General features: G+C 46.2%; 3 protein-coding genes across 6 annotated transcripts in view; 1 reads left to right on the top strand and 2 right to left on the bottom strand.

The window, feature by feature from the left end:
• Positions 1–12,354, bottom strand: part of zfyve16 (zinc finger, FYVE domain containing 16) — a 17,753-nt gene extending 5,399 nt beyond the window's left edge. Inside the window, exons 1-11 of one of the 4 annotated variants that reach the window (XM_086097669.1) lie at positions 12,336–12,354; positions 10,665–10,760; positions 7,916–9,618; positions 6,344–6,440; positions 2,475–2,651; positions 2,252–2,388; positions 1,980–2,178; positions 1,513–1,635; positions 996–1,151; positions 662–886; positions 474–556 (exon numbers count right to left, since the gene is read on the bottom strand). In XM_086097669.1, the coding sequence (XP_085953795.1) occupies positions 474–556; positions 662–886; positions 996–1,151; positions 1,513–1,635; positions 1,980–2,178; positions 2,252–2,388; positions 2,475–2,651; positions 6,344–6,440; positions 7,916–9,618; positions 10,665–10,734 (2,970 nt within the window). In that variant the 5' untranslated portion in view covers positions 10,735–10,760; positions 12,336–12,354. The other 3 variants (XM_086097670.1, XM_086097672.1, XM_086097668.1) reach the window with 3 other exon arrangements.
• Positions 12,089–14,724, top strand: LOC147161407 (ubiquitin-conjugating enzyme E2 L3-like). The gene is made up of 4 exons (XM_086097683.1): positions 12,089–12,301; positions 13,318–13,413; positions 13,498–13,684; positions 14,029–14,724. The coding sequence occupies exons 1-4, from the start codon at positions 12,275–12,277 to the stop codon at positions 14,181–14,183; spliced, it is 465 nt and encodes a 154-aa protein (XP_085953809.1). The 5' UTR covers positions 12,089–12,274; the 3' UTR covers positions 14,184–14,724.
• ckmt2a (creatine kinase, mitochondrial 2a (sarcomeric)) lies at positions 14,387–22,613 on the bottom strand. Its single transcript, XM_086097682.1, has 10 exons — positions 22,520–22,613; positions 20,241–20,419; positions 19,874–20,072; positions 19,005–19,100; positions 18,694–18,915; positions 17,621–17,706; positions 17,105–17,228; positions 16,200–16,334; positions 15,856–15,981; positions 14,387–14,940 (listed from the first exon to the last, which is right to left on the bottom strand). The coding sequence occupies exons 2-10, from the start codon at positions 20,384–20,386 to the stop codon at positions 14,824–14,826; spliced, it is 1,251 nt and encodes a 416-aa protein (XP_085953808.1). The 5' UTR covers positions 20,387–20,419; positions 22,520–22,613; the 3' UTR covers positions 14,387–14,823.
• Positions 22,614–22,678: the final 65 nt, after the last annotated feature.

Here is a 22,678-nt window from a genome sequence, read left to right as displayed (position 1 = left end):
TTTATGCCATTAATTTCAGCAAAATTCATTTAATGACTTTTTGTCTGTTGCAATGATTGGCGGAAGCCTTTGTCTTACGCTGGACATCGTTTTGAGAGCTGCGTGAGGAAATGTCCTTGCGCAACCCCCCCCCCACCCCCCCACACCCCTACTGAACAACAATCAAATGTCATTAACATAACAATCAATAACAGTAAAATTAAAATAAAATAAGTAAAATAACTAATAAAATATAATAATAATAAATAAAATAACAATAAAAGGTTATAATTTCAGCAAATCCATTAAATGTCTTTTAATGTTTTGTGATGACCCGTGGAAGCCTTTTTCTTACGCTGGACATCGTTTTGAGAGCTGCGTGAGGAAATGTCCGTGTGCCCCCCCCCCCCCTTTACTGTGAATAACAATAAAAGCCAAAAGGTCATTCTGATTCAGATGATGCTGCTCTCATGCGCGTGTGTGTGAGGACTCACAGCCAGGAGGTTCATGATGGTGTGTCCTGTCTCGCGATACACCGATTCCCGAAAACGTACGCTCACGGGCGTGATGGGGTACACTGCAGACAAACGGACTGAGTCACATTGACTTATTGATACAGACAAAGACCCCCCCTTCGCCCCCACAATAATCGAGTTTCCAATTTGCCATCACGTCTACACACCGTTGTACTCGGCCCCGAGTCGTAGAAGCAACCTGAGCGGGAACACCTTGGCCCAGGGCACCTCCAGTTTTTGGATGAGAAGGCCGAAGAGGAACGGCCGCGAGGGGAGAGCGAGGCCGTCGAGCGGCTGGCAGGTGGGGGCGAAGAACAGCATCCCGGCGTGGTCTTTGCTGCCCAGGAAGCTGCTGGTGAAGGTCACGTTGTCCAGCTCGTCCACAAACTTGCCTGCCAGAGGAACAACGTGAGCCTGGCGCTCCGATGCCAGCCGGGCCCCCCGCCAGCCGGCCCCCGCCAGCCGGCCCCCGCCAGCCGGCCCCCCGCCAGCGCCACCTGCCTCTCTGCGCGTCCTGCTGGATGCTGACAAACAGCGTGAAGAGGTCTCTGGGGAGACTTTTGTCTTCTGGGACGCACTCCAGGAGGAAGACCACTTCTCTCTGGCCCAGAGCCTGCAGCCCGTTGGAGCCCAAGCACCAGCATGGACGCCCGCCGTCTGACAACAAACATCCGTCGTCAACACATCGCTCTCACCTACGCAGGCGTCAAACGCAAATTTCATTTCCTGTGAGACTATTCGGAGTCAGAAAATAAAACGGATCTTAAAACGAAATGGAAGATGGACTGGCAACAAGCAGATGAAGGCCAGAATAAGCGTTTTGTGCTCCCTCTTTGGCGCTCCAGCGAATGGGCAAGCAGCAAGATGGAGATGTTTAAGGGAGCGCTGGCTGACTCCAAAATAACGTCAACATCTCATCACAATCAAATGCATTGATTGGTATCATTCTCACAGTCACGAATGACCCGCTGACAGAAACTCGATGGCGCAAGAAAAATCAATTTGACGCTCTACTCACATGTGACCAACTTGACGTTGACCAGCAAATTAGCGTTGAGGACAAAGGTCAAAGGGCGAGGACCCCCTTCTTCCAAGAGGTGTCGAATCTGGCAAGGGGCGGGGCTTTCCTCCACCAACACGTCTGCAAAGCGAACGCGGCAGGGTTACGCCAAAAACTTCAAATTCCAGCGACATCCTTCGAGCAACTTGCAGTCAAAACGTCAGGAGGTTGTCTTCGACACAGTGAGACAGACAGATGCTCACAGACAGTAAGCGAGAGACAGACAGACAGACAGGCAAATGAGAGACATGCAGAAAGACAAGGAGGGCGTGACCGACAAAAGAGACAGACAGACAGACAGACAGAGGGATACAGTCAGAAAAACTGACGAGGCAGATAGGAAGCTGGAAAGACAGACAGGCAGGAGGACAGACAGACAGGCAGGAGGACAGACAGACAGACAGACTGGCATACAAACAACAGACCTCCCGTTGCGTCCTCTCCGGTGGCGATGAGGAGCGGAGGAAGTTGATCTTCAGAGTCGGGCAGCAGACTCGGGGCCTTCCTCACCGCAGCGCCCAAACCCGCAAGCAGGGCGTAGTGCCAGGGGCCACACGGGGGAGGCGGGATCTCCTCCGGAACCTCAGGACTCGACCGGATGCCGTTTTCGCCGTCCGAGCCCGGCTGGCGAAGACAGAAAGGACTCGATGGGTCATGGCTGGCGCGGCGCTCGCAAAAGTCGCGCTTTCAAGCGTACCGTCGGTTCTTCCGTGGCGCCGGCGAACTCCTGCGGGCTCCGGCGGCCGGGCGCCGACAGCTTGCTGGTGTCGGCCACTTCTCCGTTGGGCAGGATGCCGTCGGCGAACCAGACCCGCTTGTGCTCCCGAGGGCCGCCTGGAACGGGCACAGGACAAGAAAGGAGGAGTGGCGGGATTGACGCCAGGGTTCGGGAAGGCCAAGCGGAGGAAGCGTCGGCGCACCGTCGTTGCTCGGGTGTTTGAGCGCCGACACGGGCACCATGACGGTGGGCGGCGGCGAGTTGAGGGTGCCGGCGGCGCGGGCCTGCTGCAGGGGCGGGATGGTGCTGCAGTACTCGGACGGGACGTTGGGGTTGGGACTGGGACCCGTGGGGCTCATCATCCGCACCAGGGCCTGGGCTGCAGGGATCCGTCAACAACACGACAATCATCAGCTCACAGCAACACAATTGCGTCCCGTTTGTTAGCTGCATTTCCGTTTAGTGAGAGACTGACGTGGTTTTTTTTTTATTAGTAGTCAAGGAGGCCGATAACCGATATTTGGAGCCGATATTTATTTACAGTAAAAGGGAAAATATTGGTGTCAAAATTTGAACAAATAACAACTCTTAACTTCATTCAAATTATATTAGGCATGTTTGTGAAAATATAATATATACACGGTTGTTATTGCGTGAATTTAACTCTCCAGCGCGAATCGCGGGGAATCTTGCGTTTTCACGGCTGCAGGTTTCCCGACACGTCGGCGCTCGCAACGCAAACTGCAGTCCTTGCGGGTGTCGTACAGAAAGCGCTCCGCAGTCGGTGTGAATTCATCGCTCTGTGTTGCCGCGCGCGTACGGGGCTGCGGGAAGCGAGGCGGGACGGAAGAAGAGTTCCCGCAATTGCCCGAGTCTGGTCTCGCAGCCTCGGCAGGCTGCAAGGCATGACCTGCGGATGATCGGGTTTTTGATCGGGAATGAAAGGCTTTGATCAAATATTCCCATCGCGTCATTTTTCATGAATATCGGCCGATTATGATCGGTGGCCGATTGAACGGAGTATCCCTAATTTTAGACAAATACAATAAAATACTTTTTCAAGTTTTCATAGTCTTGTTAATATAAAAGTGGACAAATATGGTTACCAAATACAAATGTGGTTGTTTTATAGCAAGCATTTAAAGTTACAGTTACGGTTAAAAGGAGTGTGAAAAACGGAGTCACAGATTTGAGTTGAGGTTATTTTCTGCCACTATGTTGCATTAGTGTTTTATGTTGGATGTTGGCGACAGGAACGTTTCGACATTGTATGTAATGTTTCTTAATGCCATTGAAGGCCTTAATTTGAGCAAAATCCATTTGAATGTTTTTTAATGACCCACGGAAAAGCTGCGTTAAGTGTGTTCTTTTCTTTAAGAAAAAAAAATAATAATAATAAAAAAAAATAATAATAATAAAAAAAAAAAGTCTGTTCTTTTCAGCTGAAGCTGCTGCCACCGCGATCCGACCCGCCGATAAGCGGCAGAAAATGGATGGACGGACGGATGAACAGACAGCTTTGTTTTCAAATTCTAACAAAGTACAGCGAGCTCCCAGCATGCCTTAAAACTGTTTCTCTGATGTTAACCCCCTAAAAGTGAATTGTTGATATTCGTTAAAAAGTGCAACACAATCGGCCCGACTGCTGATTGGTCCACCTCGACGTTCCTTTCCTTATTATGACCGCATCAGCGTGTGGAGGCAGTTTGTCAACAGCACGACATCAACAATAAAGATGCAGCATGTTGGGGGGGGGGGGGGGGCACATGATGTCAAAGACACGCTCGATACATAAAAGTTGTGTCGCTGAGGAGCGGCATGCGTCTCACCTCACCGCCTCCGTGGCGGATGTGACACTCGTCCGTCACGCATCCGTCCGTCCCTGCGCCTGACCGCAGGCGCGCCGCTGATTTGCTTCAACCTTTTAGCACAAGCCTGTGAGCTGTGCGAGCATGCGTGTGTGCGTCACGTAGCTTGTGCAGGGGCTGCGCGCAGGTAGCGTATTAGCGCAGAGGGAAAAGGGGGCGGGGGTGATGGCGTCACGCCGCTCTAGTGACTGTTGGCTGCAGAAAGTAGATCGCCTCTCCCTTTATTTCTTTCCCTAAATTCTTAATTTAGACTGCGAGCGTCACGATGTTTGAGGCGGCACTGCAAAACACATGCAGTAGCCACACACGCACACACACACACACACACACGCACGCACGCACGCACGCACGCACGGGAGACAACACGCACGCACACAAAAATCAGGCCCCCCCCCCCATAACTCTGCAGCCGTCCCCCCCTGTGGCCGGGACGTGCGTTCACACTGCAGTGGAGGGGACAAAAAGGTGAAATCTGCCTTTTGAAAGCAAGAGCTTTTTGCGCTCTGAAATATTCATACGCCGCAGAATCGGCGTTGGCGACGCAATGGCAGCAGTCAAGTTTGAAAAAGAACTTGATTGTACAAATGTGGAGGACTCACAAAAGGACTTTTCAAGCGTGAAATGACACAAACAGGTTTCTTCCAAGAGCGGTGTCACAATAATCCATTCCCTTTGCACGGTACTGAGACTTGTTTAATGCTCGGCGCAACCGCGAGGTCCGCGCGCCGCAAAAACGGCGTCATTTCAGCAGCCACGCCCCCCCACGAGGCGACCACATTTTCCACACAGTCCGTTCACATTAAAACGGTGGACAAGCAAAAACTGTGTTTTTTTTAAATTCTCGATTCTTTGTTTTCGTTTATTTTGTTAATTATATGTCGACTATTCACCCCAAACTGTCGTTGGTAGTTTATTGCGGGGAATTCTTTTTCAACCATATAAAACCTGAACCATGAAATAAATGAGAGAAAATTCAGATTCTTTGTAAATAGTTTTGGGTCCTTTTTTAAAAAAAAAATCAACTTTCACATATGACTTTTGGTTGATGTCATATTTGGTACATCCGGTCACAATGCTTTAAATCAGTACATTTATAACTGTAAAAAAAAAAATAATAATAATCTAAATTTTTAATGGGGGAAAAAATATATGAATGAAATCGAGGGCTCAAAATGTTTTTAATACGATACGTTTGGCACGATAGGGTTCAAAAGTAAACCGTTTTTCTACTTGCACTGTGCTGAAGTGTTGTTCGCAGGCCGTAAATGTTCACTGACTCGTTCAGTCTGGGAGAAGATCGGGGTCCATTTTCGAGATTGCTTTTGCTTTTGTGTGTGGGTTTGATTCAAGTGCATTTTAAGTAGAACTGGTTTGGTACTTTTGACTGTTAAATATCTGATTTGATGAGATTATTATTTTATACATATATATACAAGTTTGTCTTTAATTCAAAGAGTGTAACTGCATCATTATACCATTATCATTAGTTATATTATTAGTTTAAAAAATGATATGAAAAGCGCAACATCATTTATGTCAATATATTCTGTGGCAATTTATTTTGCCAAGCAAAATGTGTCATTTTTAACAGGCACATTTTTTGAAAACATGTCTTGAGTGCTGGCATTTTTGATACACAAAATTTCAATTGTCATAACGACAGATAATTATGAACACAAACCTTTCTTCTGTTATGTCAAATGTCCACAGTGTAGTGCCAACTACTGGCGAGGAGGACTGAACCAATGCCTGATTTTTACCTTAAAAGGGACATTGAGCTATTTTTATGATGATGATTATTATTATTATATTTATTTATTATACACATTTTGCCACTTTGCTGTGGACTGAAAATGACATCACGTATGCTCAGGAAACCGCTAACAACCAATCCGGCTCAGTTTGCAAATGTCACATGAGCAAGCAGAAAAGATGTGAGCCGTGATTGGTTGTTAGCGGTTTCCCGAGCACGCATGATTTTATTACGAAAAAAACGTGTTTTTAAAAGGTATTGATCAAAACAGCCCCTGAAAATACATGTACAGTAAGTTACATTTTTAAACGCCATACCACCAAAAGCATTTTGTCTGCTGGCCAGAGAGGCTGAGCTGCACTGCATTTGTTTACAGAGTAAAAGAGCAAGCAACGTTTCTTGGCGCGTACGCCACACTCCGCGTTCTCTGCATGGAAACGTGTCGCTTACCTTTGTGCAAGGTGTCGAAGCAGACGACGCACACGCGCGCCTCCTTCTCCGAGTACTTGAGCTTGCACCTCCTGCTGCAGCAGCCGGCGCAGTACACCTGAACACGCAAAAAACGGCGAACGTCAAAGTGCGTCAGGAACAATAGCTCTTCGTCCCAAACGGTCCCCTTAATGCTCTTAATCGGGAGCCTTAACTTCAAGGACTTAAGTGGAGCTCAGCGGGAAAAAGAAGAACAAGCGCTTCCTCCGTGAATCCTCCGCTCTATGTTTAACGGCACGCGCTAATCCAGGCTCTTTTTCCAAAACAAGCAAAGCAGAGGGAGGGAGGGGGCGGAGTCACTTGGCTCTTCGCTCTGGATCGGATTTGACGCTTTTGACTGCAAACGGGTTTGACGTTTACGTGACAAAACCAAAACGTGTGTTTTTTTTTTTTTTGTGGCACACGACATCATCTACATCGAGTGAACATACAATTTGAAGGAGAAGTCAGTTTGAGCACTCCGTTTTGTGCAATGCATTGCCATGCGCCCCCGAGCAAGGCAGGCAGCACCGAGTTCACCTGGAAAAGACGCGGTGTCATTTAAAGCAATTAGAAAATAAGTCTCCCGTTTCTTGAGATTGACAAGAGCCACTAAGGAATGCAGTAATGCGTTGTTTATGGCAAAGGTTTTGTCATTCAGTGCCAGACATTTTCACACCGTCGGCGAATATGTTTTGTGTGTTTTGATTTTGAAAGTTTCATCAATCCACATTTTCAAAACAGTAATCCAGTTTTGCAGATTAACTATGATATAATCAGGGGGCTCTCATAAAAAATGTTGCTGTGGTTCTCAAACGTTGCTGCTCATTTGGCAAATGAGGGCTGCGGTGCCGGCAAAAAACGGTTGGGTTTTCGGTTGCACTTCAAGCAAGCATTTTATGTTTACCTGTGCAGTGCTTACGTGCACCTCTGGTTATAATCTTACTTCCTCATAAAACTAGGGTTTGAGCGGTAAAACAGTAATACGGTGTCCCGGGGTGTCCAAAAAGTGGCAACGTGTCAACTCTCAATACCGTCTTTCAGAAAAGCAAAACAAAAACCCGCAACCTGCGGCGTATAATGACCTATTATGATATTAAACAAAATTCTTTGGTAACACATTTGTAATTGGTTTTAAATGACTAATACTATAACAATGAAGATTACTATAACAGTTTAAAATGAATAGTAAACTGTTAAGTCATGTGACAGTCACATGACCGCAGTCCCTTAAAGAGGAAAAAAAACTGCTACAATTTGGCAGCAAATGTCGATGTGGCCTGCATTGCAAAATCTGCACGAGGACGGCAACGGTGCGAGACGGAATATGCTTGGTATCCCCGGACTCACCCGAGGAACGATATCCGCCGCTCACTGCGGCAAAGGTAGAAGTTTGTCTGCACTTATTTTCATGCTTTGAGTGCATTCAATGTTTGTGTTGCTAAAAAAAAGTTATCGATTAGCTTGCAAACTCAACTTGGGTGTTATGACATCGAACATTGGCCTAAAATACATCATTAAATAACTATTTGGGCCCTGCTTTGGCGTACGTACTTTCCCGCATGCGCGGCAGTGATGGCGCCTCTTGGTGAAGGTGAACTTGTGCGCGCAGTTCATGCAGTTGGGGGCTTCCGAGTCGGGCACCCAGGCGGGCTGCCTGCTGCCCAGCGCCTCCGCCACGCCGTCCTCCTTCCGGCCCTCGGCGGCGGGGGGCTCGCCGGGGTAGGGCGGCGGCTCCGAGAGTTCGTCATAACCCGCCGTGTACTCCGGGGGCTCCGGGGCGGCGGCGGCGTACACCGGGCTGCTGTTGGAATGCGGCAGGAAGCCGAAGCTTGCGCGCGGACTCTCGCCCTCCTCCTCCACTTTCGAGGAACACGTCGGCAGCTCGTCATCCTCCTCTGCTGAATCGGGACTTTTTGCAGCGGGGAAAAGCAGCTGCTTGGGTCTCGCCCCGCCGTAGGACACCGACGGCTCGGACTGAAAAGAGTTGCTGGTGGCGCAATGGCTCCCTCTAGAGGAATCTTCCCGATAAGGCGAGTCCTGAGAGCGAGCTGGCACGACGTGCACGCTTCGGTCACTTTCCGGCGAGACCAGATCTTCCGGACCCTCTCTGCGGCTCGCCAGCTCCTCGTCGGCGAGCGCCTGCTCCAGATCCCCGTTGAGCGGGACCGGGTCGGCTTGCTCGGGGGCCCCCGCCGAGCCGCTGCAGCGGGGGACGCCGATGGCCTGCTCGGCCTCGGCGTGGGCCCGCAGGAAGGCGTCCAGCTCTTCGTCCGTGACCAGCAGCTCAGCCTGGTCGCTCTCGGGGAGACACTCAAAGCCGAACTCCGCGGGGTCCACCGGGCTGGACTCCGAGGGGTCCGAGGACGGAGGTTCCGTGGCGGGGACGAGGGTGGGCAGTTGTCCAACGCAACGCTGCTGGGATAGTGATTTGAAAGGTTCCTCGGGGCGACAAGAATCCAACGCTGACGAAGCGTCTGCTTCCGTGTCCTCGTCCTCACGTTGCTCCGGCGGCTCGGGGCTGCCCGCGGACACGCCGCCGGCCGAATCTTTCGGGGACTCCTCCTTACTTTGGTCTGAGGGTTCGACGGAGTCGACTGAGGCGCTTGAGGTTTGAGCACTGGCTTCGGGCGGGTGCTGGTGGTCCTGGTTACCCGTTTCGGAGGACGCGTCATCTTCCGGAGTCTCCTCCTCGTATCCTTCGTCTTGGGCGTCGCCTTCGTCTTGCGCGTCCTCGGCAGGAACTGCGGGAAGAATGATGTCCAGCAGGCTCAAGGAGGATTCTGCAAGATGCTGGTGCGAGTTGGAGTTCTGGCTGGGCACGTATTGCTCCTCCAGCGCGAGGCTGCTAAAGTCCAAGAGCAGCTCCTCCTCCTCATCTTCCTCCTCCTCTTCCTCCTCTTCCTCAAATTGCTTCTCGGCGGCGGCCAGTTTGCTGATGGCATCGTGGCTGTCGGCTCGGACCAGGACGGCCGAGCCGGTGTCGTTGACGAGGTCGCACACGGGCTTGAGGCCCCCGTCGAGGCAGGGCGGCGCCGAGTTTTGAGCGGCGCCGTGATCTACAGACGACAGCAGGTCCACGCCAGTCAGAGGCTGAACTTTGACCTCGCCATATTGGTCTGCGCTGCTGCTGGCGGTGCTGTAGCGGAGAGAACTGAGGTCAGGCAGGGTGGGGGGCGCGTCCGACGCCTCGGACGAGCCCAGAGTGAAGTTGTACGGCGAAGGCTTCCGGAAAACGGACTTGCAGTCGACTTCATCTGAAAGCCAAAATAATTATTCTCATTAAAAAGCAACGAAGCAATTGCTGGCCAACAAAAACAGAAAGTTACGCAAATTGTCGGTCGGAATCTGCGTTTGCTGAGATAATCCATCCCAAGGTTCGACATGAACCCTTTTGGAGGCCGTTTATCACCGGCGCAGACCTCATGTGTCACAATTCAATGTAATATTATTCCCAAAATCTAAACTATTAATAAGCCCCCTCCCCATGTGTGTGTTTATTTATTTATTTATTATTCACCAATCGATGCAACGTTAATGATTGAACAAAGATGGCGTTTTGGGGAGTCACGTGAAAAGTGAGGATCTTGATGATACGAGGATTATGCCAACGTAGGGCTGGCAATCAATCCAATAGATTTGAACAATTCAGCATTTCAAAAATAAGACGATTTGAAAATGGACTAAATCGTGAAATTGAGGTGCGCATAAATAAATATCCTCTTCTTCTGGATTATTAAAATCTGTTGTTTGTAAATTCTGTTATAATTATATGTTAATGTGACTTGTAATTTTGCACAAGTGGCAGAATGATGATGGGTGCGTTACAATTAGTAGCATTAGTATAGCTTTATTGGCAGACTCAAGTCAAGTCAAGGGGGGGGGGGGCATTGTCGAATCTAAAGGACTATTTAATATTTGCCATCAGATGCCCAGCAAAACGTAACAACGTATATGACTCAAATTAAGGTACAAAGAAAAAACGTGACGTAATTTCATTTTGTACTCTGATCATCTGTAAATAATGTCAATTTTTAAAAAAAAAGAAAGAAAGAAAAGACTAATTGTTGAGAATACAACGTTAAAAAAGCTGAATGTCCGTCACAGACAGTTCCTTAAGCAACCCCCCCCGCTCATTGCGAAACTCTTTGCGGCGATCGAAGGCTTTTATTTGGCTGAGTCACAGCGCAACAGCCAGACGCTAATACGAACAGACCACCTATTAAATGATGTTTGTGAGGTTTGCGTTCTACTTTATTGATCCTGTGCTGGAAATTGAATTCCAGAACATTCAGCATCTCACCTGAACTCAGCTCAAAGTCATCCAGCACTTTGTCCAGGTCAAAAACAGCCGCCTTGAAGAAGCTGTCCATGCTGGCTTCGCAATCCCTCCTAAAGCCTGAAGAACAAGCAAAAAAAAAAACACCTGACGGATTTAGATTCTATTATGAGAGTCAACACAAACAATTTTCATCTCGTCTTTATCAAGGCTATAAGATCAAATGGCATTTCAGACAATCCTACACGTCGAATGTATATGTTGTCGCTGTCCGCCGAGAAGCTCACAAATCCACTTGACGACCATTAGGACGAGCTTGTGTTGCAAATAAGTCAGCAAGCCCATGAATCGCCATCGGCCTCCAGAAGTGTTCTTTAAAAAAACTGATGACAATCATTGATGATCCATGATTCACTGTGATGCCATTAATGCCAAATTGAACCAAAATGGAAACGTGAGACTTAACAGCCATCAGGGGGCGTATTTGTATCTGCTTTGATCGAAGGAGTTAAGCCTTTTAACTCTCAGAATTTACACACAACTTTATGTTTCTATTCAATTGTCACTGACGTCAAGGCAGATACTTACATTTGCAAGTGGAGCGGCTGCCAAGTGGCAACTCCGACGATAAGTCTCACTTAACACCACTGCGACGATGTGTCGCTTGTCTGAAGTTAGCAGACATGCTAACAGCTAGCAAACAGTCAGCGAGTCCAACATTTGTCGCGACGAGTCCACTAAGCACGCTACGACCTTCAACAGCTCAACATGTTGTTTCGAGTCAATATTATTCGCTCGTTGTTCTGTGCTAATGTGGCTATCAGGTTAGCTTGCAGGGCTAGCTCGGTTTGTCTTCTACCTGTTGGTTTTTCCCATCGCTGTGCTGGCGCGGTGCTCGACTGTCGCGCTGGTGACAAACGTCATCGTTTGCTCATGTGGCCAAATGAGCTTTTAAGTAGGCCGAGGAGAAATAGTTTCTGACCCCCTAGTTTGATTTGATGCTACAAGTCGAGAGTCTTACTCGGCCGGCCATCTTGGAAACACGGACCAGTGAAGCAGTGGACTGAGCTGAGTGGCTCAGGCTCAGCTCGCCTCTTTCAAACCTCCTCGAGTCCAGAAGTCCTATGGCAAACTTTAGAATTTGTCCCCTCTGAGTCAAACATTAAAATGTAGGATTCCACGAGCTAAAAGGTCTTTAAAGTACTTTCAGACAAGGAAAAGGCCACAAATTATAAACCGATCGATGAGATCTGACATCGATATTAGCGTCTGAACAACGATATCTTTTTTTGTTTTAATTTATTTTAATTTACGTAATTTTAAATAACATTTTATGCGGATAATATCCAAGTAATTTCAACCCAAAAGGATGTCACTTTCTTCCTTTTTTTTCCCTTTTAATTTCATGACGTAATGGACTCTATGTACAAATATCCGTGACGTATTTCCGGGCAATTTTCATAATGTGACGCGTTTGCTTTTGACAAGCCCAACTCGCTCCTCGTGCTGTGTTTGTGTGGACGTCACGTCACGTCACACGCTGCGGCCAGCGGGTGGTGGCCATTCAGCACGACGACGACGACGACGACGAGGAGTCACGACAAGAAGAAGACGGACACGCAACGACTGTTAGCATGACTTCCGCGAGAAGATTAGGCAAGGTACCTTCAAAAGACACGCATGAAATACAGTTACCTGGTGTGTAAATAAAATTGGGTTGTCTTGTATGCAAGCAAACATAGCATCCAAGTGCTATCTTCATGTCAACTAAATGTATTTTCAGGCATGACTGGGCGTTGTAAATCTTAAATTCTGCTCAGATGCCATGCAAATTTATACAATCAATTAAGGTCGTTGAATGGGCTCTTTGCAAAAACCCACTACTTCCTGAACTCGGCACCGCTCCTTCATTTCCGGTCTTTCATGATTGGACAAAATGATTAATCCAGGTGTGTCTGGCCATTGTCGTTGTGGTTACTGAGCAGTTTGTCCAATCATGAAAGACCGGAAACGAAGGAGCGTTGCTGAGTTCAGGAAGTCGTGGATTTTTGCAAATAGCTCATTCTGCTTAGCTGTGGTTGCTTAAATGTGTGACTCGTTGGGAGAAGTGAAGCCACCGGCGGCCATTTTACGTTGCCACCGCCTAACTGATACCTCGATTTCCCGTGGCGTTTTCACGTTATGTTATGCCTCTACGGCGAAAATAACACTGTGTATGACGTATAGTTGTACCATCGAGTCTGGGAGAAGCACAACATGTACATTTCATTGCTAAGAAAAATACTTAATTTTCTCTAAAAAGGCATATATTTGAGTGCTACTCAAAGATTGGTCTGCATTTTGTCAGATGAGAACCATCAAGTGAAAGTCAAACCCATCAGGAAAAAAACCGACACCTAACTAAATGTAAACCGCTCTTAATATTTGTCAGCATTAAAAGTAAAAGCAAATTTGATACGCCAGTGGTATGAAAATGTCAATGTTTTGAGATGACCAAACCGTGTACCGAGCAGTCAATACGCATTGTGACGTCTTATGTTTGGAACATAATCAGATGCAAGCTCAGGAGCACAATTTTGAAGCGTCGCCATTCGGGAAGGCGGACACGAGCTTCGAGGTTCATACCAACATCTGTAACGTGTTTTTTTTTTGTTTTTTTTCCAAACACACTTTTCAGGAGCTTGAGGAAATCCGCAAATCAGGATTCCGGGAATTCCGCAACATTGAAGTGGACGAATCCAACATTCTAAGCTGGCAGGGTCTCGTCGTGCCCGTAAGTCACTTTACGAGAAAGAACTTGTTTCGACCTCCAAATCCTACTTGTGATTGTTGTTGTTGTGGTTGTGTTGCTGGCAAGGAAAGCCCCCCGTACGACAAAGGTGCCTTTCGGGTGGAGATCAACTTCCCGACAGAGTACCCCTTCAAGCCCCCCAGGATCACCTTCATGACCAAAATCTATCATCCCAACGTGGACGAGAAGGGTCACGTGTGCTTGGCCATAATCAGCTTAGAGAACTGGAAGCCCGCCACCAGAACGTCCCAAGGTCAGCTCAATGTCGACGTCAACCTCACAAAAGAGTTTGCACCTCCACTTGAGGCCAAACCATCCGTGGTACTTTGATTTAACGCGGGCGAAAAATCGTGGTCATATTTTTTTTTTAAAGTAAATGCGGCACGGCAGCAGTTGTAGCTCTCGATTGCATGACCCAAGTACGATCGTGTTCTAAGATTTCAATGTGGTCGGCGTCTGAAAATGATAATTCTCAAAACCTGATTCAAATCATCGACCAAACGACGCCCTGAAATTCTGAAAAATTAGGCAAGTTCCCACCGTACTCACCTCCAGTCCACCAGGTGGCGCAGTTACCGTTGTTGTGCTTGTGCGCAGTCATCCAGTGCCTGATCTCGCTGGTGAACGTGCCGCAGCCCGAGCGTCCCCTGCGGACCGAGCTGGCCAACGAGTACACGGAAGACCGAGCGCAGTTCATGAGGAACGCCGAGGAGTTCACCAGGAAGCACGGCGAGACTCGACCCGCCGACTGACCGCAAACTTCCCGCTCTCGTCACTTTTTCTGCCAAAACTCGATTTTTTGGGTGACTCGTCGGCCTGTGGAGTGTCAAGAATGTCCAGATTTTTTTTTTTGTTGACAAAATGTGAACATCTGTTTATGCTTTCTTAATGTGTATGTTTCCTGTTATTCGGTTTCTATGAATTCTACCTAGCAACAAGTGATTGCACACAAATGTGAGACTTTTTTTATTTTATTTTTTATTGCGTCATCGTGTCCCACAGATGCTGCCTAGCAACTAGTGACTCTTCAATAGTATAACATTAATTGGACTTTCGGGCATCATTAAATTTTGTCGCACAAAAATATCCGAGTAATAAGTGACTAAATGTGTAATTGAGTTGGAATGGTCCTCCAATGAATTCTACCTAGCAACAAGTGACAGTGGCCAAATATTGCACCACATGAATCCTTCCTAGCAACAAGTGAATAGGATGACAACTCAGACACTGACAAGCTGGAGAAAATGTCACAAATTTTGACTTTGTGGAAAAATAAATACGGCCTAGCAATAAGCGACAAGTTCATAACCATTCGATTTGGTTTCTCTCTGAGATGATGGGAACGAAAGTGAAACGGGCAAAAGGAATTCAGCATCTTCTTGCAGTGACCATCTATTTGCGGAACATGGCGACCGGAGGCGGGACCTTGATGTCCTGACCCTTCTCCAGCTTTTTCTCGCACTCCACCAGGTAGTTGACGCCGTCCACCACCGTCTGCACGAGCTCCACCTGCGCGGACGGCGTGCAAAAATCACAGAGCTCGATTTGAGTTCTCCCAACATGTCAAAAAGGTCAACAAGGGCGAGTATGGAAGCTAAGCTAGGTTAGAAAAAAAATTAAAGTAGGTCAACATTTAAACAGTAAAGAATTTGGATTTTAATATTGGTGATATCATTCATATTTTAATTAATTCCAAGTAATCTCATATTTATACTAATTAACCAATTAGGCCAAAACATTACAAATGTTTGTGTATAAGTTTATATTTCTAAATTCATTCCATTCTAATAGTTAAGTTAATGTTTTAATACAAACGTATTTACAAATTGAGTAAATATGAAATGTCATGCAAATTTTTCATTAGAGTTGACAAGTTAATTTAAAAATACTTTAAATATGCATCATTCCAAGTCATGCAACCTCATTTTTAATTGCAATTTTAAAAAAAATCTGACCAATTAAAATACAGACCTTTAAATTTTTTTATCTATTTTGCTAATACTTAAATTCTATTAAAAAAATAAAATAAATTGTATTTAAATGTGTTATTAAAATGAATGTCATTTTAAATTAAGAGTCCCAATTAATACCTAATTATTGAATTAAAAATGTAAATTTAAGTTAGCTCATTTTATCATGTTTTATTTCTTTATTCGCCATAATTTGATAAGTTAAATTTGAAATATGTTTCTAGTTTTAAAAATTGTTTACACTTAATGGGCAGTAAGTAGATAAATAAATAATGCATTTTAATAAACATTTTAGAGGAAAAGATCATGTATTTGGAATTAATCACTCAAATGATTAGATCCCCCAAAAATATTTTTGAAATTGTACATTTTACAATACATTTCTTTTGGGAGATATATTATTCTAATTTTTTTTTATGGCTGGCATAAGTGGAGGCTCAAGTGGGACGCTGACCTCTGATTTTCCCAGACGGTCGTTGTTGGAGATGTCAAACGTGTCGCCCGTGGCCGCCGTGTCCACGCCGCCCGTTCCTCGTTTCTGCAGACGCAAGTTGTCCAAGATCTTGGAGAAGCGCGGATCCTGTGGGACAGACGGACGGACCATGTCGTTCGCTTTGAGTGGACCCAAAATGGTCCCCAAAATTGAAAAGCCCTTTGTAGCAATTTGTTGTGTATTTAAAGGCCCCGTTAGCTTCATGCTAGCACACGATGCAAAACGCACAAACGAGGGTTCTGGTCCAGAGCGGGTGCAAACGAATGCTTCCCCACTTCACTTGATGTTTTGAAAACGTGTGTTACCTTGCTGAGTTTGGGCAGACGCACATGCACGCCCGCCCTGAGGCCCGTGCCCAGGTTGGAGGGGCACGTGAGGATGTAGCCCAGATGTTCATTCCACATGAACTCCCAGCCCCTTTCCTGGATCAGATGTTCCACCTGTGGATGCACATAGCGGGCTCCAATCGGTACTCATCAATTCTGCCTAGTAACAACTGACTACAAAAATGAAATTGAAAAAAAAAACGACAAAAAATCGTTTTGAGTTGAGTGCACCGACAGTTGTGCCTCACCGACTCGGACTTTTGGCCAGGATTAGTTGCGCCCCATGGATTCTGTCTAGCCAGAAGTGACACATGTTTTAAAATGGCAGCCATTTTCAGACCCTCTGTTACACTACCACTTCATAAAAAAAAATAAAAAAAATAAATAAAATATATATATATATATATATATATATATTAACACATCCCTGGCATTATTGTGCCTCATGAATTCTGCCTAGCAACAAGTGAAACTGTCATTTTATTGGGTTAGTGAACTATCAATGTTGCCTAACAACAGGTCGTTGCTTCAATGTGTGGATTTAATTTGACTCGTGAATCTGAATTCTGCCTAGCAACAAGTGACTACAGAAATGTGGTTTGTTGAGTCAACTTTATAGGGCACAAAATATTGTGTTCCGTGAACTCTGCCCAGCAACAAGTGACTGTGCAGAGTTCGACTTTAGAATTGGAACCTTGCGGCACCAATGATTGTCCCCCATGAATTCTGCCTAGCAACAAGTGACTACAGAAATTGTATTTGGAAATTTAACGTTGGGGCATCAGCGGTGGTGCCCCATGGATCCTGCCCGGCAACATTTCCAGGATCTTCTTTCAGTCACTCACCAAGTTTTATGTGACACCCAAAACAAACAAAAACCCTACCTGCTTAAGTCCTCGGCAGAATCTCTCAAAGACCCTCTTCATGTTGCCCCCCTTCTCCATGGAGATGACTCTGGTGTGGTCCTCTTCGTTAATCCAGATCAGGAAGGTCTTCTCGTTGTTGTGCCTGAGGAGGAGCACGGACGGAGATGCTCAGCACGTAGCGCGGACGGCCAACGGAGACACGGAACGCAAACGGGGGCCGGCGCAGGTGGGAGGGCGGGTGGGCGGTCATGCAGCGCACGGCGCGCGTGCGGCCTACCAGATGCCCCTGGCGTCGGGCCAGTCTCGCGCCATGAAGGCACACGTCAGCAGGGGGGACACGGGCTTGTCAAACAGGAAGTGGTCCTACAGGTTTGAGCAAGGCGGAGAAGGAAAACACTTCAATGCACAAACGCAGAAGGACCGGGAAGCGGGACGGGACAGAGGGCGGCCCCCCAGTGGCGGGTGCTAACACTGCACGGCTCTAAACTCTCTCAAAAATGTGAGCTTGCTTTTTTTGTTCCGGAACCTTCTTACCAGATGCCCCTGGCGTCGGGCCAGTCTCGGGCCATGAAGGCCGAGGTAAGCAAAGGAGACACGGGCTTGTCAAACAGGAAGTGGTCCTGATAGGAGTGCGGCGGGATTGGATCAGAACACAAAAGATCAGATGAAAGATTTATAAATATGTTAAGAGAATTGCTGAAAACATGCAAAGGTTGACAACAATGCAATATTCAATTGTTGAGATGCGGCGTTCAATTATTTTCTTTAGTTGTCCGGAAGGTCCCGATTTTACGGACGTGGTGAAAGCAAAGCATGTGGAGGACAACATTTAAAATAAATCAATTACAAATAAATAAATGAATACATAACTTGAAGAATTTGTTGTATCGTTGATTTTCAGCAAAATTGTGGCGTCGTGTCACCGTTTGTAATTATGAAAGTGTGGTCGCTCTACTCTTCCATCAAGTGTCTGTTATGTTGACCTGCTAGCTGGCTAGCCTGCTAGCTCGCTACGTTAACACAAAATGGCTCCTAAAATGTTTTCTTGATAATAACGTGTTCTCAAAAATGTCCGTTCACTCAGATGGATAAAAAACACACACACAGAAAAACGGTGGATTTTCTGCTTATTTCATGTTCAATAAACACAATATTAACAAAATGCCGTTTTTAAGACTACTAATGATTTGACTTTATTTGCGGAATTGTGTGAAACTTCTTCTTCTTCTTTTTTAGAGGACTCTGGGGCGCCAAAGATTTTGCTCTGTGAATTCTGCCTAGCAACACGTGACTGCAGAAATGTGTGACGTTTGTAATAAACCTTCGGGCGTCGATGGTTGTGCCACATGAATTCTCAGCAACAATTTCTTTCATTTGACATTGGGGCACAACAGATTCTGCCTAGCAACCAGTGACTAATGATAGTGCTCTATGAATTCTGCCCGATGACAAATGACAACAGAAAAGTATGACTTTAATTGGACTTCGCGGCACCAATTATTGTGGGCCAAAAAATTCGGCCTGACGACAAGTGACTGCAGAATCTTACGACGTTCCCTCATTGGACTTTGGGGCCCAATGAAGTGTGTGCGCGTTGGCGGCCTTACGTCGATGAGCTGCTGCTGCTCGCTGTCAGTCATCTCGCCCAGGCTGTAGTAGCGTCCCGCCAGGTCCCCCTTGAGGCCGGCCAGCGCCGTGACGGCCACGCGCTCCACCTCGCGGCGCTCCGCCCGGCTGCAGGCGGGCGGGAGGCTGAGGCCGCGGATGCTGCGGCCCGTGCGCACGCGGGACGACAGCACGTAGTTCTCGTCGAATATGCCGCCATTCAGCTGGTAAAAAAAGTTTGAAAACGTGTTTTCAAAGACAGCCGTCATTTTGAGCGGGAAATGGTTGGCAGCAAAGCGTGTTTGTGAACCACCTTGGAAGAGTCCAGGTCCGTGGGGTGGGTCATAGTTTTGGGGTCGTAACCGTTGTGGCGATCCTTGATGATCGGGTCAAAGAGATCCGCAAATACCTGAAAGCAGAAAAAAACAAGTCCAGCATTAACACAGACAGCACGATGTACACACCTCATAGCTGGCTGCCTAATTCTGCCTAGCAACAAGTGACTTTGCAAATACGTTTTTTTCTTAGTTCAACTTTGGAGCACCAATGGCTGTATCCGATTCATTTTGCCTAGCAACAAGTCAAGTGGTGACAGAAATGAACGTTTTTTTGTGGCTGAACTTTGGACAACAATGGTTGTGCCACATGAATTCTGCCTAGCAACAAGTGACTATATAAAAGAGCTTTTTTCTTAGTTCAACTTTGGAGCACCAATGGCTGTATCCGATTCATTTTGCCTAGCAACAAGTCAAGTGGTGACAGAAATGAACGTTTTTTTGTGGCTGAACTTTGGACAACAATGGTTGTGCCACATGAATTCTGCCTAGCAACAAGTGACTATATAAAAGAGCTTTTTTCTTAGTTCAACTTTGGAGCACCAATGGCTGTATCCGATTCATTTTGCCTAGCAACAAGTCAAGTGGTGACAGAAATGAACGTTTTTTTGTGGCTGAACTTTGGACAACAATGGTTGTGCCACATGAATTCTGCCTAGCAACAAGTGACTATATAAAAGAGCTTTTTTCTTAGTTCAACTTTGGAGCACCAATGGTTGTCCCTGATCAATTCTGTCTAGCAACAAGTCAAGTGACGACAGAAATGTTTTTGTAAGAAAACTTTGGACAACAACGGTTGTGCCACATGGATTCTGCCCAGCAACAAGCGACGGTGTAGATCTCCAACCTCATAGCTTTCTTCGTCGCCCGCCACGCAGCCCACGGTCTTGATGAACGGGTGCCCTGGGTTGTCCACGCCCGTCTGGATGCACTGGTCCAAGGTCCAATTGCTGAGGGTGACCTTGTCACGCAGTTTGGCGTAAATGGCGGGCGTCAGCGCCGCGGCCATGCAGTTGTTGTGCTGGCGAAGGTCAGGGAAGTCGGAGCTGCGAGGCGGAGAGGTGTGAAGTTTGAGAGGGCGACACATGACAACACATCCACCACATCAAATAATCGACACGCTTACTTCCAACAAACGATCGACTATCATTGTTCTTAACTCCCCCGACGACCTTTATTATTATTATTACAATATTCCTATCGGCGGTGGTCACCTGGCGGGATAGAGCTTCTTCCTGGCCTCGGCCGCCAAAGAAGTGTCGCTCAACAGGAAGCCGGTCGCCATGGTGCCCGCCCCCAAGGTGGCCAGCAGGGCGGCGGTGTTCCGACCCGTCACCAGGCGCGTGAACGAGTTTGCCATCTTGACCTCAACTTTGAGTCACAAATGGAGGAGCTGGAGGTAAAAAAAACGTCAATTCCGAATCAACAAATGAAGAGCATTCCGTTCACGATCTCGTCGATGACATCGTCGAAGAGTGCGAGTACGTGAAGGATGCATGTGAAGCGTCTTTGAGTGTCCAAAAAAGCGCGATATAAATCTGATGCATTATTTATTATTATTTAAATTTGGGAGTAATCTTGAGGAGTTTGTCTTTTAGCGATGGCAGCAAAAGGTCAAAATGAGCTGAAAACAGCTGAAAAAAAAGTTTTTTGCAACGACATTTTGAGACTTTTTTTGTGGCTCTCGCCGTGATTGACACGTTTACCAAATTTCATGTCGACAAGTCAAACTGGCTTTGAAGGCTTGTAGCACCAAAAATTTATTATTAATTAATCATTTGTGATAACATTTACACTTAACTTGATAAAAAATATTAATAACCTGATAATGCAATCATTTCACCCATATAATAAAAAATCCGACAGATATTGTAATAACATTTGGACAATAATGTCTCATTATTGGAGATTGATCACATTTTCAGGTGGGTCCTTTTTTCTCTCATAACTGATCATGTAAAAGTTGACAAATAATGTATTAAATATCATTGCTGTTATGTGAAAAACACTTACGTCCATTTTTTCCCCTTTTTATTTTTGGGGTCTCTGCATTCACTTTCATCACAAAAACACAAATAAACAGAAAAAAGAATAAAAACGGACACACGTGTTTTTTACATAGCAGCGACGATATGTTTATTTTCAGTCCTAACTTTCCAAAGTTGTACATTTTGTTATGAGAATCTAAGATACGTTCACAGTAAAAAATTGGAGTGTTCAAATGTTGGTGTTAAATGTTTCAGAGTTGATTTATTTGGTGTTAAACCAATTCAGTCGAGAGTTAAAGTAAGCTCCGCCCACTTGAACTGCTCCACCACAAAGACTTCTGGGATATGATAACGTAATACAGTGTCAGTAAAACTGTTATTACAATAACAGTCAGGAATTTTTTTAATTACATTATTGTTGAAATTATTATTATTATATTTTTTTATCACATGATCTGCAAATTTCTTTACATTTTCAGGAAGGTTTTACACAAAATTGTGCTCCAAGGATTCATGTATTTATTCAATTCAAAGCTAAAAATCCCATCAAATGTTCTTTTTATGAATGGAGACATTTTCGTGGATCGACTCATGATGGAAATTGTCAACCAAAACTCCCGACACCGATTATAACTGGATCGTGTGCCTGAAAATCTCCTTGTCGACATCTGAAGAGGTCATCAGGAGGTCATCGTCAGGCGGCACTTGGAGCGGCCAAACCAGATTTGCGTCTGCCTCCTAACAAGCTTAGTGCAAGCTGTTAGCATCTTAACACAGTCTCCTGCTAGTTAGCTTAGCCACCTGGACAGGACAGCGCTTTGCAGAAGGTCGTTTTCCCTCTGCGGCGCCAAATATGCCGCCGTCATCGCCACCTCTATATTTGTGCATCATATTTTTAGCCCATCACAGGACCATTGTAGCGGCAGGATGCCAAGAAGGACTGGACGTGGGTCACAATGTCGCTGAAAGTCTGGCCGGGACAGCGGGCCCACTGCACCAGAACCCCCGCCAGCGACTTTCCATCACGAAGGGTGTTGGATAACAAAAAAGGCAGACGCTCACGAAAAGGCAAACCAGGAAGAAACCAGGGTTTGACTTGATCACTAAGTCGACTTAATGGTCTTAACACCTCCCCCTCTAAACTAAACCATCTCATGACAGGTGAACTTTTACCTCCAGTACGTTCAAGTCGGAGTCCAGAAAAACTTTGACACATTTTCAAGATATGCAAATCAATGGGGGAAAAAAAAATCCTTGTGTGCACCTTTAAAATCAGCATCAAATTCATCAAGCCTTGCATGACATAAATATCACTTTGATGATTAGAAATAATCAGAAAGATATATCTTTTTTTAATTTAAAGGTGCCCTTCAAAAGCACGTCAGCCCACAATACGAAAACCGTGAGAAAACTAAATGAAAACCACAAGACAGACAAACAAAGAAAATTGACTACACTAGAAAGTTATCCGATTTGTGAAATGTGAGTAAAAGGAGCAACCTTACCTGCGCGGTGCCTTCGAAGCCGACCGTTTTCTCTTAATGAGCTTTACGTGCTCCCATCCTCGTCGGCTCCGCCCCCTCGCGCCCCATTTAGACCACGTGAGGGCCACTCAGAAGTTGACAGGCTGTCATAAGTTATTAGATCTCTTTGACTTTCACACA

Source organism: Leptonotus elevatus, chromosome 15 (genome assembly GCF_054856555.1).
Source record: "Leptonotus elevatus isolate MCC_2025b chromosome 15, RoL_Lele_1.0, whole genome shotgun sequence".
In the NCBI taxonomy this organism is placed as follows: domain Eukaryota; kingdom Metazoa; phylum Chordata; class Actinopteri; order Syngnathiformes; family Syngnathidae; genus Leptonotus; species Leptonotus elevatus.
Note: the sequence above shows the minus strand (reverse complement) of the source record. Positions and strands in the feature narration are given on the sequence as shown.